Here is a 15,127-nt window from a genome sequence, read left to right on the forward strand (position 1 = left end):
AATGAGGGGAAAAAGTACTTCCTCCACTTTCTCCCCAAAATTCTTCATATTATGACATATCCAAGAAAACAATACCAGAAATGGAAACCAAATATACTAACTTTTTTTTTTTGGCTAGGCAATGGGGTGAAGTGACTTACCCAGGGTCACACAGCTAGTTAAGTGTCAAAAATTGAGGCCAAATTTGAACTCAGGTCTTCCTGAATCCAGAGCTGTTGCTGTATCCACTGCACCATCTAGCTGCCCCCAAGTATACTAAATTCAACCCAGAACTGTTTCCACTACAAAGACTATAACACTTACATACTGTATTGAGATACAAAAACCAGTTCTAACTCTCAAATCAAATAAGCTATTTCCTCTTACATGGGGAACAAAAGTCCTATCTTCACTCTGCTTCAAGTTGGTCAACATCTAAGTAGAGAAAGCAGTGTGACACAGTGGGAAAAGCACTGATTCTGTAGCAGGAGGTCCTGGGTTCAAACCCTATCTCTGCCACTTAACTGCCAGTGTGACATTGGACAAATAACTTACCTTCCCTGGGCCTGTTTCCTCATGTGCAAAATAGCAAGCTTGGACTAGATAAATAACTTCAAAGGTCCCTTCCAGTTCTAAATAAAGCAGCTCTAAATACCTAACGATAACACATAGTTGAATATCTACTAGAAGCTTGGTGGGATGGGTCTGAAGAAGGAAAGCTGTTGTTTTATAGGTAAGGTTGAAAAATGCAAAGGTCCAAGACTAGAAAAGTCATCTGATTTAAAGGGCAAATCACTTTAACCCCAGTGGTATATTCTGACAAAACAGGAGCATGTACTGATTATTGTCCTTTACACTTGAAGGTGAAGTGTTAGTAGAGCTGTTACAGGGCCCTAATTTGGGCAACTTGCAAGTGAGCAAAAAATAACTAAACATGCCTACCGCCCCTTTCCATTCTGCATCTGGGAAGTGCGCCTTTGCTTTTCAGCTCTTGTCACAAGTTTATAGCACTTGTCACTGATGACAGTTCTACAAAACTTCAAATAGAATGGAAAAGTCCAGATTTACTCTGACAGCACCCCCACTGAAAGCACAGAAACCTAATGAGCACAGCTTCAACAGTGATAGACAGAGTTAGCCCAGAGGCACCTGGATATAAGCGGGACAGGTGAACGTGATGACAATATTACCTCAACATTCATTGAGTATAACACTTCGCGCTGAAAGCCATGATCATTACAAGTACTCAGATTCCCATGCTACAAAGCTTATCACAAGTCACACCTCCAAGAAGGCTTTGGTATTTTAACATCTTAGTTTCCAGGATCCATGACTAAACACTATTGGAGTCAGACTGTCTTACAGCGATAAAGGTAAAACAGCAGACTTGCAAAAGGAAAGTGCCATAGAAATCTCATGTAATAAATCAATTCAACTGCAGTGGAAATAAAACCTAAATCAATAAACTCAGGAAGGCATAAAAACTATTATGCAAATGAGAAGTTATAGTTTTATTCAGAAATCAAGCAGATATACTTATCACATACATTTCTATTATAGAATGCACAGCTCAGAGTACTCAAATGGATCTGTGATCTAACATGACAATGCAGATCATAATCCATCTCTGTCTATCCTATGTGACTTTTGTCCATGTCCAACCATAAGGTCATTACCAGGAGTCCATCCAGTGTACTGAGATCCTTCCTCATTTTAGACTGAAATTTTGAGGCTACCAAAGAAATACATTTAATAGTTCTCTCTCTCGCTCTCACCTGATGACCTCATCTTCTGTTTCATTCACACATTTCTTTGATGACATTCTTCATTCTACTTCACTGATATAATTCCTTATTTGTAATCTGTTGTAGAGGGCTTACATCCAACACAGGCCTCTCCACTGTCCTCTGGTGATTTTATACTCAATTTCAATTCTACTGAGGCTATAATACTCCATTACTCTCAGCCAAACGTAACCCAACCAGGTGATTATAAGTATTATAAAGATGGGCCATTGTTTCAAGAAGAAGCTTAGGGGTTAATAAAAGTTTTACATTTTCCCCAAAATAATTCAGCTTGTTCTCCTCTCCTCTAGTTCAATTCTGGACCCAACACATAGTGCATTTGCAAATGTTAATACAAGATACACACACAGATACATACATACACACACACACACACACATACAGAGGCACATATGTCCTATAGATTATCCATTCAACTATATATCACAGTGTGGACAATAGGCATGTTTCATCCACTTGGTTTTTCCTGTGTAGATAGTTAGACCACACACTTTCAAAGAGTTATGGATATTATCCAGAAAAGTTCAGTAGTGTTCTGGGGTTTGATGTAATCTGCACAATGTCATCACCAAACAGGACCAACTGGAGGAACATGGCATGGTATGGTGAAAAAGCACTGTCTTTGGGGTCACAGGACTTGGGTTTAAATCCTCTCTCTGATGAGTCCTACATGTGTGACCTAAAAGCTAGTCACTTAACTTCCTTGGGTCTTAGTTTCCTCACCTATAAAATGAGCAGATTAGATAGCCTTTATACTATCTTTCAGCTCTAGATCCATGGTCCTATGTATATCCTCCCTCAGAAATTCAGATTATATTGAAAATAAAAATTGCTGTAATTTAGAAGCAAATAGTTGCTTCTGTTTAAAGAAATTTAGCAATATATGTGATAAGTGCATTTACTGGACTTCTGAACAAAACCAAAGCATTTATGGCTCTAGTGCCATGTCAGTTAGCCTCAAAGGAGAAACCCAATTCAAGCTTGAAAAATATAGCTTTATGAAAAACAAATACTTAAAATTAAATCCAATTATTAGAACTTTGCCTTTAAAAAAATCAGATCTACTTTCCAGAATCTCAGCGCAAATATAGGACCTACATTATCTTTTAAATAATGAATGTAATTTTAAAACTCAACTAAAGGTAGAGGAAAATAGGAAAAATATGTTTTTCTGAAGTTGAAGAAAACAGAAAAAATAGTTTCTACAGTGAATCCTAAACACAAGTAACAGATGCTCTCCTAGGGATAACTATTTGACTTTAATGTAGCAAAATACCTCATCATGTGATGATTACCTACAAATCAAATACATCAAATCTCCATGACAATATATGCAATGATGCACAAGCCAGATAGACTAACAGAGAAGTAGCGTGACAGCAGAAATAGCACAGCCATAAGAGGCAGAAGACTTCTAGCTTTACTACTAAGATGACTAATCTTATAATGAAATAACAATCCCTTGTCTGTAGTGAAATCCTATGATATTATGACTATCTACATGCTCATGATTACCCCCAAGTACTCAAATTAGCAAAATAGACCACTAGAATTAAAAATATGGTCATCTGATATACCCTCTTTACCAGCTGCCCTCATCCTCTTAATTGCTACTCCCTGGAAAGCACACATTTACTGGTCCTCCCATCTCTCACTAATGATCTCATTTGCTTGGCATGGAAAGGGAATGGGAAGTCAAAAGACCAGGATTCATTTAATCCCTCTGAATCTTAGTTTCCTCATACATATAAAAATGACGACACACTTCTGGCTCCACAACGAATTTTCAGTGGTTCACAGACAACCTTTTTTTTTTCTCCCCAAAATGGAACTAAATATTTTCATACCTTTAACAGATTAGACTGCAAGTTCCTAGAAGGCACAGACTTCTCCATTTTTGTATCCCCAATGCCACGTAATACTCCACACAGAGTTGTTTAATAAATGTTTACTGAACTGAGTATAACTGGGTAAAATTTCCACGCTAATGCGGAGTAATACAAATGTGCGTAAACAATGTTTTTCCAATGTTCAATAACACACAAAAAAGGTGAAAAGCTAAGTGAGAGCAACATAAAAACTTTACTAACAGAAGAATGACAAATAAACTTTTTGAAAACAACTTAAGCATTTCTGAAATCTACCAATGGCACTGGAGTTTAAAAAAGCAACAGCCAATCCATTTGTCTTTCCATGACTGAGATGAATGGGGTTTATGGGAATTAAGACACTCTTCTCCCTCTCCTGAAGAGTTTAAAATCAGATGTTTTGTTTCACTGAAAACACAAAACACGTTAAAGGAAAAGAAAGAAGCAGCTTTGGGGAGGGCAGATGTCAAAGAGTTCAGAAAATCTTTAAGGGTAATCCAACAGACTACAGGAAAGATCAAATCACAGGGATAGTAAACTTCTTTAAGCACAAGAGGGAATTCTGACAAGGAAGGAGCAAAAGGGAGAACTGTTTAAAGAGCCAGCTATGATATACAAGGAACTCATCAGCCAACTTACATAATAAAAACATAAGCACAGAAAGACAGAAACGAAGACAAACACAAAAACTGTCATGGCCCTATGCAGAATGGCATCAGGAGCACCAGGGTTCAGAAAAAGCTGAGATTAGCCAGAAAACCGTAAACAAGAAAAAGTGAGGGGACAGAAGAATAATTGTGTACAGGGAAGAAAGACAGTAGTCTGGACTATATGGAATAACAAATCGACCTAACAGAACACTGACATCCCAGAGAAGCAAAGAAAGGCATCCCCTGATAAGTTCAAGTCACCAGGCCCAGATGAACTATATCCCAGAGTACTGAAAGAACAAACAGATGCAATGGCAGAGTCACTGCCAATGACCTTGCAAAGATCACAACTGGACAGCCATTACACAACAGAAAAAACCCACGTTCCAGTTTTCGATAAAGGGCAGAGAATAGTCCACAGACAAAAGGCCAGGAAGCCTGACTTCATATTCAGCAAAATTCTAGCTCATATTATTCAATTAAATTCAACAAACACGTATTAAGCACTGACTACGTGCAAGGCACCGTGCTAGGCATTGTTACTAAACATCTAGAACGAGATTCTCTAGAAAATGAGCACTGCGATATCACAAAGACCATGCATGACTTCATTAGCAAGAGGTCAAATCCCAACTTGACTTGAAGAGGAGATGAAAAAATGTTATCTTCTTCCTTCCACCGGAGGATAATGGCTATGGGACATCGCTTATACTATTAGAGTCAGTTGATATGTTGGTTAGTTCTGCTATTTTTCTCCTCTTTATTTTCGTTATAAGGGATAGCTTTTCAAAAAGCAGAAACCAGGTCAAACTAACTTTATTTTCTTTTAGGACAGGGTTATTAGACCGATAGATCAAAAAACCCAATATAATTTACCCGAATTTCAGTAAAACATTTATAAATTGTTCATGCTATTATTGTAGAAAAGATAAATGGGTTAAGTGCTAGACAGCAGCACAGGTAAACAGATCTATAACTGATTGAATAACCAAACTTAAAGTAAAGTCATTAATGGTTAGGGGTTTATGAGGACGTTTCTAGAGGAGAGTCTTAGAGATCTGTGCTGGGTCCTTCAAGGTTTTAATGTTTTTGTGTTTGTTTATTTAATAATCACCTGAAAACATAGAAGGCTATCATATTTGGAGATGGCATCAAGCTAAGTGGGAGGGATAGTGAACAACACAAAAATGTCCTGTTAACATTTAAGAGCTATAAAAAAAAATGGAATGGTTTGCCCCGGGGGTAGGAGCTCCCCTCACTATAAATCTTTAAGCAAAAGTCACCTGGTAAATATTTCAGGGGACATGAGATATGAGACATTCCATATGATCCCCTCATACAAAGGGATTCTTGTTCAAGTACAGGTTGGACTAGACAGCATCTGAAATATTTCTGACACTGTCTAACTTTATAATTTGACAAACAATCATCAGTTATAATCTATAATCCCAATGTAATTTCTAAACATCACTTCTAAGCATTACTTTAATTTTCTAATTGATCTAATAAGCCTCTATATAGCAATAATCCTCTTTTAACTTCTCTCCCCAGCCTGTGCCCCCAAATCTCTGGGCCTTCACACAGGATGGCCCCAATGGCTGGAATATACACTCTCCTCATTTTTACCTCTTAGAATCCTAAATTTCCTTCAATACTCAACTCAAATGCCACCTCCTCCATAAAGCACTTCAAACCCTTCTCCATAAGGTCCTTCCTGCACCATGCCACATCCCTCTTTCCCCAGTAGCTAGTACCTCCATCCAAATTTCCTTGTATTTATTTTGTATCTACTTCTATTTGTTTATGTTCCCTTCCTGGACAGAATGTGAAGGCAGTGACTGTTTCATTTTTGTCCATGTGTCCCAAGTTCTTAGCATAGTACCTGATGTACTGACACACAGGGAGTGCTTAACAACTTGCTTACTGACTGACTGACCTTATGCCAGGCCCTTTTATTGAGAACTTAAAAGACCTCTTATGCATGTCTCTGGTTAAACAGTCTACTAACTGAATGTAAGATTAAGCTCCCTGAGAACAAAGGCTCTTTTAAAAAAAAATCTTTAGGAGCAGCTAAGAGGCCCAGTGGCTAGAGCACCAGCCCTGAAGTCAGGAGGACCTGAGTTCAAATATGACCTTAGACCAAACACTTGACACTTACTAGCTATGTGACCTTGGCCAAGTCACTTACCCCCATTTCCTAAAAAAAAAAATAAATCTTTATATCCCTAGCACAATGTAATATGCTAAATGAATAAATTTACAATTAATAAATGCATAATGATTAATAAACATTTACTGAATGAAACTGCTAACTCAGTATTTAAGCACTCCAACAATGTTCATGAAAAACAATAATATTCACCTAGAAGAATTCCAATAAGGAATATGCCACAGCTATACTTATAAAGGAACAGGTCACTTATTCACATAAACAAGCATGATTCCACCTTTCATTTCACCTGCTTGGAAGCACAACTAGATTGAGTCTTTGGAACCTCTTCTCTATCCCCAACATATTTCAAACAGGATCTTTTCCCTTTATTTAATCAAATTTAACATTCATAACACTCATTTATTCTCCAAATAGTTTTGAAAGAGGGAAAAAATACCTAGAAAGCAGTTAAACGTTGAAGGATCCAATCTGTTTTCTATGCACCCATACTTTTTAGTTCTGGGACATTCCCAACTTCTCTACACCTCCAGGCACCTCCAAAGAGAATATCCGAAGAAACTTAAGCTTCACTACATAGAAGGAAGATCATTTTACAGTGTAGATCGTGACAAGTCTTTATGAAATGCTTATGCACCCAGTCCTGGGTTAATCAGCCTATGCTGGGGAGAAAAGTCTGGGATCCTAGACAACAGTGTGCACTGAAAACACCTCAAGGTTTTAGTAGACTGCAAGCTCAATATGAACCAAAAAGTCACAGGGCAGCAAAGGAAACTAATTTGATCTAAGGCTACATTAAGAGAGGCAGAATATCCAAAAAAGGAGGTGATAGTACAGCTATACTCTGCTGCGGTTAAAGTGCATCTGAAGAACTGGATTAGTTTTAGACAACATGTAGGAGGTCAAGTGCAAAGAAGAGCAACCAAAAACTGGAGCCCGTGGCATCGGAGTCTCAGTTTAGTCTGGAAAAGAGAAGGCTTTAGGGGAAGTAACTGTCTGAAAGGATCCAAAGAGCCTTCACGTGGAGGCATGAATAGATTTATCTTGCTTGGCCCTAGAACAATAGTTCTCAAAGGGTCTGACAGGAGGTTTGCTATTTAGGAGACAATAGTTTATATATTATTGCAGGTAAAAGAAAATGTATGAATAATTTTAATATAACTTTTACTTACTCAGCATACATAGTATAAGTAGAGCACTCCCAAAATAAATAAAACTTGCCTATTACACATGTACTATACACTAAACTTGAAACATATCAGACCTTGAGCTCACAAAGAAATCAACAATTATGGTTGCTCTTAATGAAGAGAAAATAAGCACAGGTGATTATTCTTCCTTTCCATAGTGTTGCCAACTTAAATTCAGTGTGCTGTGTTTCCTTATGGAAAATACTACTGTGTTATGAGTAAAAAACATTTAAGAGACACCGCCATAGAAAGTAAAACTACTAAGAATCCAGAGACTATCACCCTTACTTTATACATGGAAATACTTCGCTTCAAATTGTGGTAGATATCATCAAGGTTTTAATGTGCCTGCCTTCTCCAAAATGCTAGTCTAGTCTATTAAGAACACGTTTTGTTTTTCTAAATCTCAGTTCTAAAGAATGTAGAAAGACTACAGAATTTTGAAACTGAAATAGATTGTTCAAGATTTTACCCAGAGAAATCAAATCTGTTTTTACTCTGATACTAAATATCTATCCTCTGGTCTCTGTTTCTAATGAGAATTGTCACTTTCTATACTATGTCCTTAAAAAATATCTAAATCCAAAGAGACATGACTATGGAAATATAGTTGCTGTTCAGTCTTATCTAACTTTTTTTGTGACTCCATTTGGAGCTGTCTTGGCAGATATTGGATGACTTGCCATTTCCTTTTCCAGTTCATTTTACGGATACAGATGCAGAACTAAGGCAAACACGGTTAAGGGACTTGCACAGGGTGATACTGCCAGATTTGAACTCAGGAAGATGAGTCTTCCTGATTTCAGGCCCAGCACTTTATCCACTGCACCACCTAGCTGCCCTTATGGAAATATACTTATCATTAACAGGTATGCCTGTTCCTAACTAACCTGGAATTGTTGGTTTGTTATATGTCACAGTGTATTTATAACTAATGTGGTACTACATGTTTTCATCAGTCTTTCAACTTTTATATTAAACATTTCAACACTGAGGAAAGTCTCTAAAATAAAATGAAGTATTAGTTTTTATTACAGAAGATGATTCCATAAGAATCCAATAGAACAAAATGATTCCCACATTTTTGCTGCTTGAACAAATTTCCAGATTTCTACACTTGTTTTACCAAATATTCTCTAGGCAATTCACTTTGTGATGAAAAAGAAAAATATCTCTACACCCCTATTCATTTTCTTTAAAAAAAAAAACAACTTTGTTTAGAAACTGCATTATAATGTAGAGGCATAACAAATGGTTTAAAGTTATTCTTCATACCAGAAAAAAAAAATCAGATACAATCGTGGAAAAAATTAGTTATGTTTTTGTCCCATTTGTAAAATGATCTATTATAAATAGCTAATAAATTATCAGAAAGAACTTGGAAAGTTAAATAATAAATATAGTAAAAAAAATATAATGTATATATCTTTTGTTCCATTCTAACAATCTTCAAAAAAGGTCACTGCAGACAGAAGTAACACTACTTATTAAGTGGGATGTGTGGTTTAATTAAGATAAAAGTGAAATGTATTCCCCTCTCCTTCAAAATATTCCTAGGTACTCATTGAAGATCATAATTTTAACCAATATTCAGTAAGAAAGATTGTTTTCTAGAAGTCACTAAAATGCTGCTGAAATATTTTGCAAGAAGCCCAATTACTTCTTTAAAGCAAATTATTTTATTTTTTTAATACAAATTTATTTTTAGTTTTCAACATTTACTTCCACAAGATTTTGAGTTCCAAATTTTCACCCCATCTTGCCCCTCCTCCCACCCCAAGATGGCATGCATTCTGAATACCCCTTCCTAGTCTGCCCTCTCTTCTATCTTCCCCCCCCTTCTCTCATCCCCTTCCCCTTCTATTTTCCTATAGGGTAGGATAGACTCCTGTACCCCATTTCCTGTATTTCTTATTTCCCAGTTGCATGTAAAAACACCTTTTTAAAACATGTATTTAACTTTGGGTTCCAAGTTTTCTCCCTTCCTCTCTCCCCACCCACTCTCATTGAAAAGGCAAGCAACTCAATATAGGTTATACATGTGCAGTTATGCAAACCACTTCCACAGTAGACATGTTGTGAAAAACTAACTCTATTTCCCTTAATCTTATCATGCCCCCTCCATTTATTCTATTCTTTCTTTTGACCCTGTCCCCTCCTCAGAAGTATTTGCTTCTGTTTACCCCCTTTTCCCAATCTGCCCTCCTCTCTATCATCCCCGTGATCTCTTATCCTTTTCTCCCCCTATTTTCCTGTAGGGTAAGACAGATTTCCATACCCAATTGAATGTGTATGTTATTCCCTCCTTAAGCCAAATCCTATGAGAATAAGATTCACTCATTCCCTCTAACCTTCCCTTGTTTCCCCTCCACTGTAAGAGCCTTTTCTTTTCTGTTTTTTTGTGAGATAATTTACCCCATTCTACCTCTCCCTTTCTTCTTCTCCTAGTATAATCCTCTTATCCCTTAATTTTATTCTCCAGATATGACCCCTTCATCTTCAACTCACCCTGTGCCCTCTATCTATCTATCTATCTATCTATCTATCTATCTATCTATCTATCTATCTATCTATATTAAAGCAAATTATTTAAAATCTCAGTTCTTGTTCTAACCCAGGGGTGGGAAACCTGCAGCCTGAGGCCACATGTGGCCTTCTAGGTCCTTGGGTGCAGTGTTTTGACTGATTCCAAGTTTTACTGAACAAATCCTTTTATTAAGGGGATTTGTTCCATGAAGTTTGAATGCAGTCAATGGGCCTGCACTTGAGGACCTAGAGGGCCACATGTGACTTTGAGGCCACAGGTTCCCCACTGCTGTTCTAACCTCTTTAGAAAATGTTTCCAAACACTGACACACAGAATTTTCAAACTGGAAAAGGTTTCAGAGATGGAATCTTTTTATGGATAAAGAAATTGGGTGGTACACAAAGAAGTCAAAAGATCTGCTGAAGGTTGGCACCCAGTTAGCTAGGGACAAAGCTGGGTCTGCCACATTTCTTGCCTCTCAGTCCAGGGTCTGTCCCCTACACCACTTGGCCCTCTGATTATGACTATTTTTTTTTTTAATCACAGCTAGCGTCTTTTCCTAGCCTTACTTATTTCCAGTTGAGAGGCGTATTGCCATAGCAGATAAATGGACTTGAACTAAGGAGACTTGGGTCCAAATTCTATGCATTTGTGGACAAGTCACACTCACTGTTTCTTTATCTTTATAAAATGGAGATCAACCAATCAACAAGCATTTAAGTGTTGAGTTACAAGTACTTACACTGTGTTAAGCACTAGGTATACAAAGGAAAAGCAAAAACAGTCTGCCCTCAAGAAGCTTACAGTCTAACAAGAAAGACCGAAATCAGTATATGCAAAATATATGCAGAGTAGGTAGAAATAGTAACCTTAGAGGGAAAAACACTAATGACTGAGGGGAGGGAGGGCTGGAAAGGCATTCTAGAAAAGGGGGTACTTCAGCTGAATCTTGAAAACAGAGATTCCAAAAGGTGAAGGAGAGGAGGAAAAGCATTACAGGCATGGGGCATAGGCAATGCAAAGACTCAGAGACAGATTTAGTGTTAAGTGTGAGACACAGCAAACAGGCCAGCATGGTTGGATTGTAAAGCTCATAGAGGGGATTAATAAGTAAAAACCTGGAAAGATAGAAAGGTGATAGGGTGTGAAGACCTTTCATAGTATTTGCACTACCTACGTGACAGGGTTCTTGTGAGGAAAGTGCTTTGCAAATCTTAGAGCACTTCATAAATCTGAGAGTATTCTGCCAAGTGTAATCCTACACATTTTTGCCAGATCATCTGACCTGCTGAACAGCAGGTACACCAGAAAAATCTTCCTTAGACAATATTAACAATAAAGTAATAGACAGAAATAGTAAATGGTGAAGAGGCTATGGAAAGATGGACACATATATATGTATATGTATGTATATATATATGTACATATATACATATATTAAAAAATCGGTGGAACTAGATATATATATATAATTAGTAGAACTAGAAATTGGCCCAACTAATTTGGAATTTGGTAAGAAAACTCATATTGTTTGATCCATCAATCCCATTATCAGTATACACCCTAAGAAGATTAAACAGAGAGAAAGAAAGATATGGTATAAACAAAATATATGTAGCAGTACTTTTTGTGATAGAAAAAAGGAGAAACAAAATGAGTATCCATCAATTCAGGATCATCTGAAAAAACTGTGCAATATGAATGTAATGGAATATTACTGTACTGTGTCATAAGAAACAATAAATACGATGAATTCGGAGAGATAGGGGATACCTTATATAAATTAATTCTGAGGAAAATAAGCAGAAAAAAACAATATCAATCTAAACAAAAAGTTACATGGATAGGAAGCCAAACTCTGAGCAACTGTAATAACTAAGTTTGGTCCTGGATAAGAGGCAATAAAACATACCGCCCTTCTCATGGTGGACACCTATGGATATGGAGTGCTGAAATACACTATTAGATTGAGTCATTGTGTGGGTTGGATTTAATAGACTTCCTCTGCTACAATAATAAAAATAATGAAAAAGCTTATATCTGCATAGCTTTCAAGTTTACAAAGAGTTTTATATACATTACTTTATTCAAGCAAAATTTTCTCTGGAACAATCCTTACAGTGTTGTTATGTAACTTACTACAAAGTATGAAATTACTAATCTCTGAATAATTAAAGTCATAGTTGAACCCAAAATGAAATGAAGGGAAATGTGATGGATATAAGCAGGCTGAAGCATGTTTCCAAGAAACAATTGTGCAGGGGAAGGAATGTGAAAAATATTATCAAATAAACGTATGTTCAGAAAAAAAGGGTGGGTTGGTCCAAGGACTGACTGTTGTACATTATCCTGTCATATTCAGCAGTTCCAAATTCCTGCAAATTGTCTTTAATCCCAAAGTTAATCTCTTTCCTGATTAGTTTTCATTCATTCTTAGTTTATTTTTAAAATATTTCAACTGTCAAAACTAAAAACCAAATTTCTCAAGGAATCATGCTGAAGAAAGAAAATGCATTTTTCTTCTCCTTCCACATCTCTTCTTACTCCTCGATTTCATGATTTTACACACAATTGCTACAGCAGTATAGTTTACTAAACCAGGTCAATAAGACCTACAATGTCCTGCAGACTACTATTCACCACCACCTTTCAGCGCATTAGACTGCCCAGGCTTGGCTTCCTGTATACACCCTCACAAACATTACAGCAAAAAAAAAACAAACAAAAAAACCCAGAAGATTAATCCTGCCCTGAAGCACATTCATAAGTCTTTTGCAGAGATTTCATCAAGACTTTTGCTAAAACTGGATACCAGATAACTAAGAAGATATTAGGACAAGAATAAAGAATCCTATCAAACTTAGCTGTACAGTCCATCCCTACAAACCCCAGATATTCTGAAATGCATGTGAAGGTTGACATTTTAAAAGAAACTTCCTGGGAGCAATGTCCTCTGTTAAGGAAGGGTGAATTATGAAATCATACAATTTAAAGAAGGAAGTTCAACCCTTTCGTTACACACAGATGTACCAACTGAGGCGCAGGGAGACTTGCCCAAGGTCACACGGTAGTAATTGGCAGAGCAGGGCTTTGAACCTAGGCCTTGTGCCTCCAAATACAGGGTTCTTTGTTACTTAGGCCCCTTCCAGCTCTACATCTATTTCCCTAGGTCATTCTAGTTGTGCCTCAGAGGGAGCTACTGGGTTGTCTAGAGGAAGCAGTGGGGAGGTTCGGCAGGAGAGATAGCGGGAGGAAGGAAAGGGGGGAGTGGGTATCGAACCCTGAAGGCTACAGCTGAGCTGGGCTGGGTATCCAGAGTTTGCAGGATGGAAAAGCCCTGAGGTTGGCCAGAGAAGCGGAGAATCCAGGAGGGTGGAGGCAGTTTTGCGGCTAGCGGAGGAGGGGTGCTGGATCAGAGAAGTGAAGGAGAGAAGGTGTGCAAGAAAAGGCTTGAAGTGCATGCCGAGTGGGAGAGGGGTGCAGGACGGGGGAGGGGTGCAGAATGAGGAAAAAAGATGTGCAGGACAGAGTGAAAAGGTTATGCAGACTGGAGTGTAGGGTACAGACCCGGGGAGCGATGCAGCACGGGGTGGGGGAGCAGTATAAAAAGGAGGGAAGGGCGCAGGACCGGGGGAGGGGCGGAGGACGGGGCGGGGAGGTTATGCGGCAGGGGTGCAGCACGGGGGGGGGCAGTACAAGACGGAAGGAGGGGCGCAGGACACGGTAAGGAGGAGATGCAGGCTTGGGCTACAGGACGGAGAGGCTGCAGCACAGCGGGGCGGTGGAGGACGGAGGAAAGGGCGCAGGACGGCAGTGGGGAGGAGATGCGGGGAGGGGGCCGCCGCCCAGCCGCCCGTGGACTCACCTTGGGGTCCTTCTCGTAGTAGTACTGCTGCGTGCGGATCCAGCGGCCCACCAGGTGGTCGCGCACCGTGTGAGCCAGCGCGAAGAAATAGTCTCGGGGAGTGGCCACATTGCGGTCCTTGACCAGGGTGAAGTGGAGGTGCCGGTTGAAGCTCTTCCTCACCTCCGCCACGTCGCCCAGCCCGGCGATGCCCCGCACGCTGATCTGCTTCCGCTTTTCGCTGTCGGTCAGGGGCACGGCCATCGCGGTGGTTGCGGGCCCCGCCCGGCGGGCAGAAGGGACAGCAGACACGGAGAGACGAGGAAGAAGATGCTGCAGCGGCCACCGCAGCCAGGGATCTGAGGGCAACCTCCGGGAGACGGCAGCGCGCCTGCGCAGCGCGCCAGGGAGGTGGAGAGGGGGTGGAGCTGGGGGCGGGGCGACAGCGGGGAGGGGTGGGGCGAGGGAGGTGGAGGAGGGGAGGAGGAGGGGACCCAGTAGCAGGAACCCGGGGGGAGGAGGGAGCTGCTCCTCCCTCCCGCCTCCACCTCCCCACCCCCCACCCTTACCCCCGCCCCCCAATCTGCTTTGGGTTTTGTTTGTTTTTGAAGCTGTTTATGACAGGGAGAAGTCAGTTGGTCGTGTGGATAGAGAGCTGGAGTGCCCCGGCCAGCTCTCTAAAACTATTAACTGCAGCGAATATAGCTAGCATTTTTGTTGTTAAGGCCTTTTTCTGTCGTGTCCAAATCTCCGTGACCCCATTTGGGGTTTTCTTGGCAGAGATACTGTAGAGGTTTGCCATTTGCTTCTCCAACTCATTTTACAGATGAGGAAACTGAAGCAAACAGGGTTAAGTGACTTGCCCACGGTCACACAGCTAAGTGTCTGAGGCCAAATTTGAACTCACTAAGTTAAGTCTTCCTGACTTCAGGTCTGGCACTCTATCCACTGCGCCTTCTAGCTTCTCTAGCTAGCATTTACATAGTTCTTTTTAAAGTTTGCAATATGCTTTACAAATATTTCATTTTATCCTGACAACAGAACAGGAAACAGAGGCACACTGTTTCAAAGTTTGCAAAGTACTTTACCAGTAT

The 15,127-nt window shown here is 39.6% G+C and overlaps 1 protein-coding gene across 1 annotated transcript in view; it reads right to left on the reverse strand.

Moving 5' to 3' along the window:
* The window catches only part of PYGB (glycogen phosphorylase B), an 85,933-nt gene extending 71,518 nt beyond the window's left edge, over positions 1-14,415 (reverse strand). Inside the window, exon 1 of the mRNA XM_020987329.2 lies at positions 14,055-14,415. Within this exon, the coding sequence (XP_020842988.1) occupies positions 14,055-14,297 (243 nt within the window). The 5' untranslated portion in view covers positions 14,298-14,415. The remainder of the gene's footprint in view (positions 1-14,054) is intronic.
* Positions 14,416-15,127: the final 712 nt, after the last annotated feature.

The sequence above is a fragment of the Phascolarctos cinereus genome, unplaced genomic scaffold (genome assembly GCF_003287225.1).
Source record: "Phascolarctos cinereus isolate Bilbo 61053 unplaced genomic scaffold, phaCin_HiC Scaffold_2;HRSCAF=192, whole genome shotgun sequence".
Taxonomy (NCBI): domain Eukaryota; kingdom Metazoa; phylum Chordata; class Mammalia; order Diprotodontia; family Phascolarctidae; genus Phascolarctos; species Phascolarctos cinereus.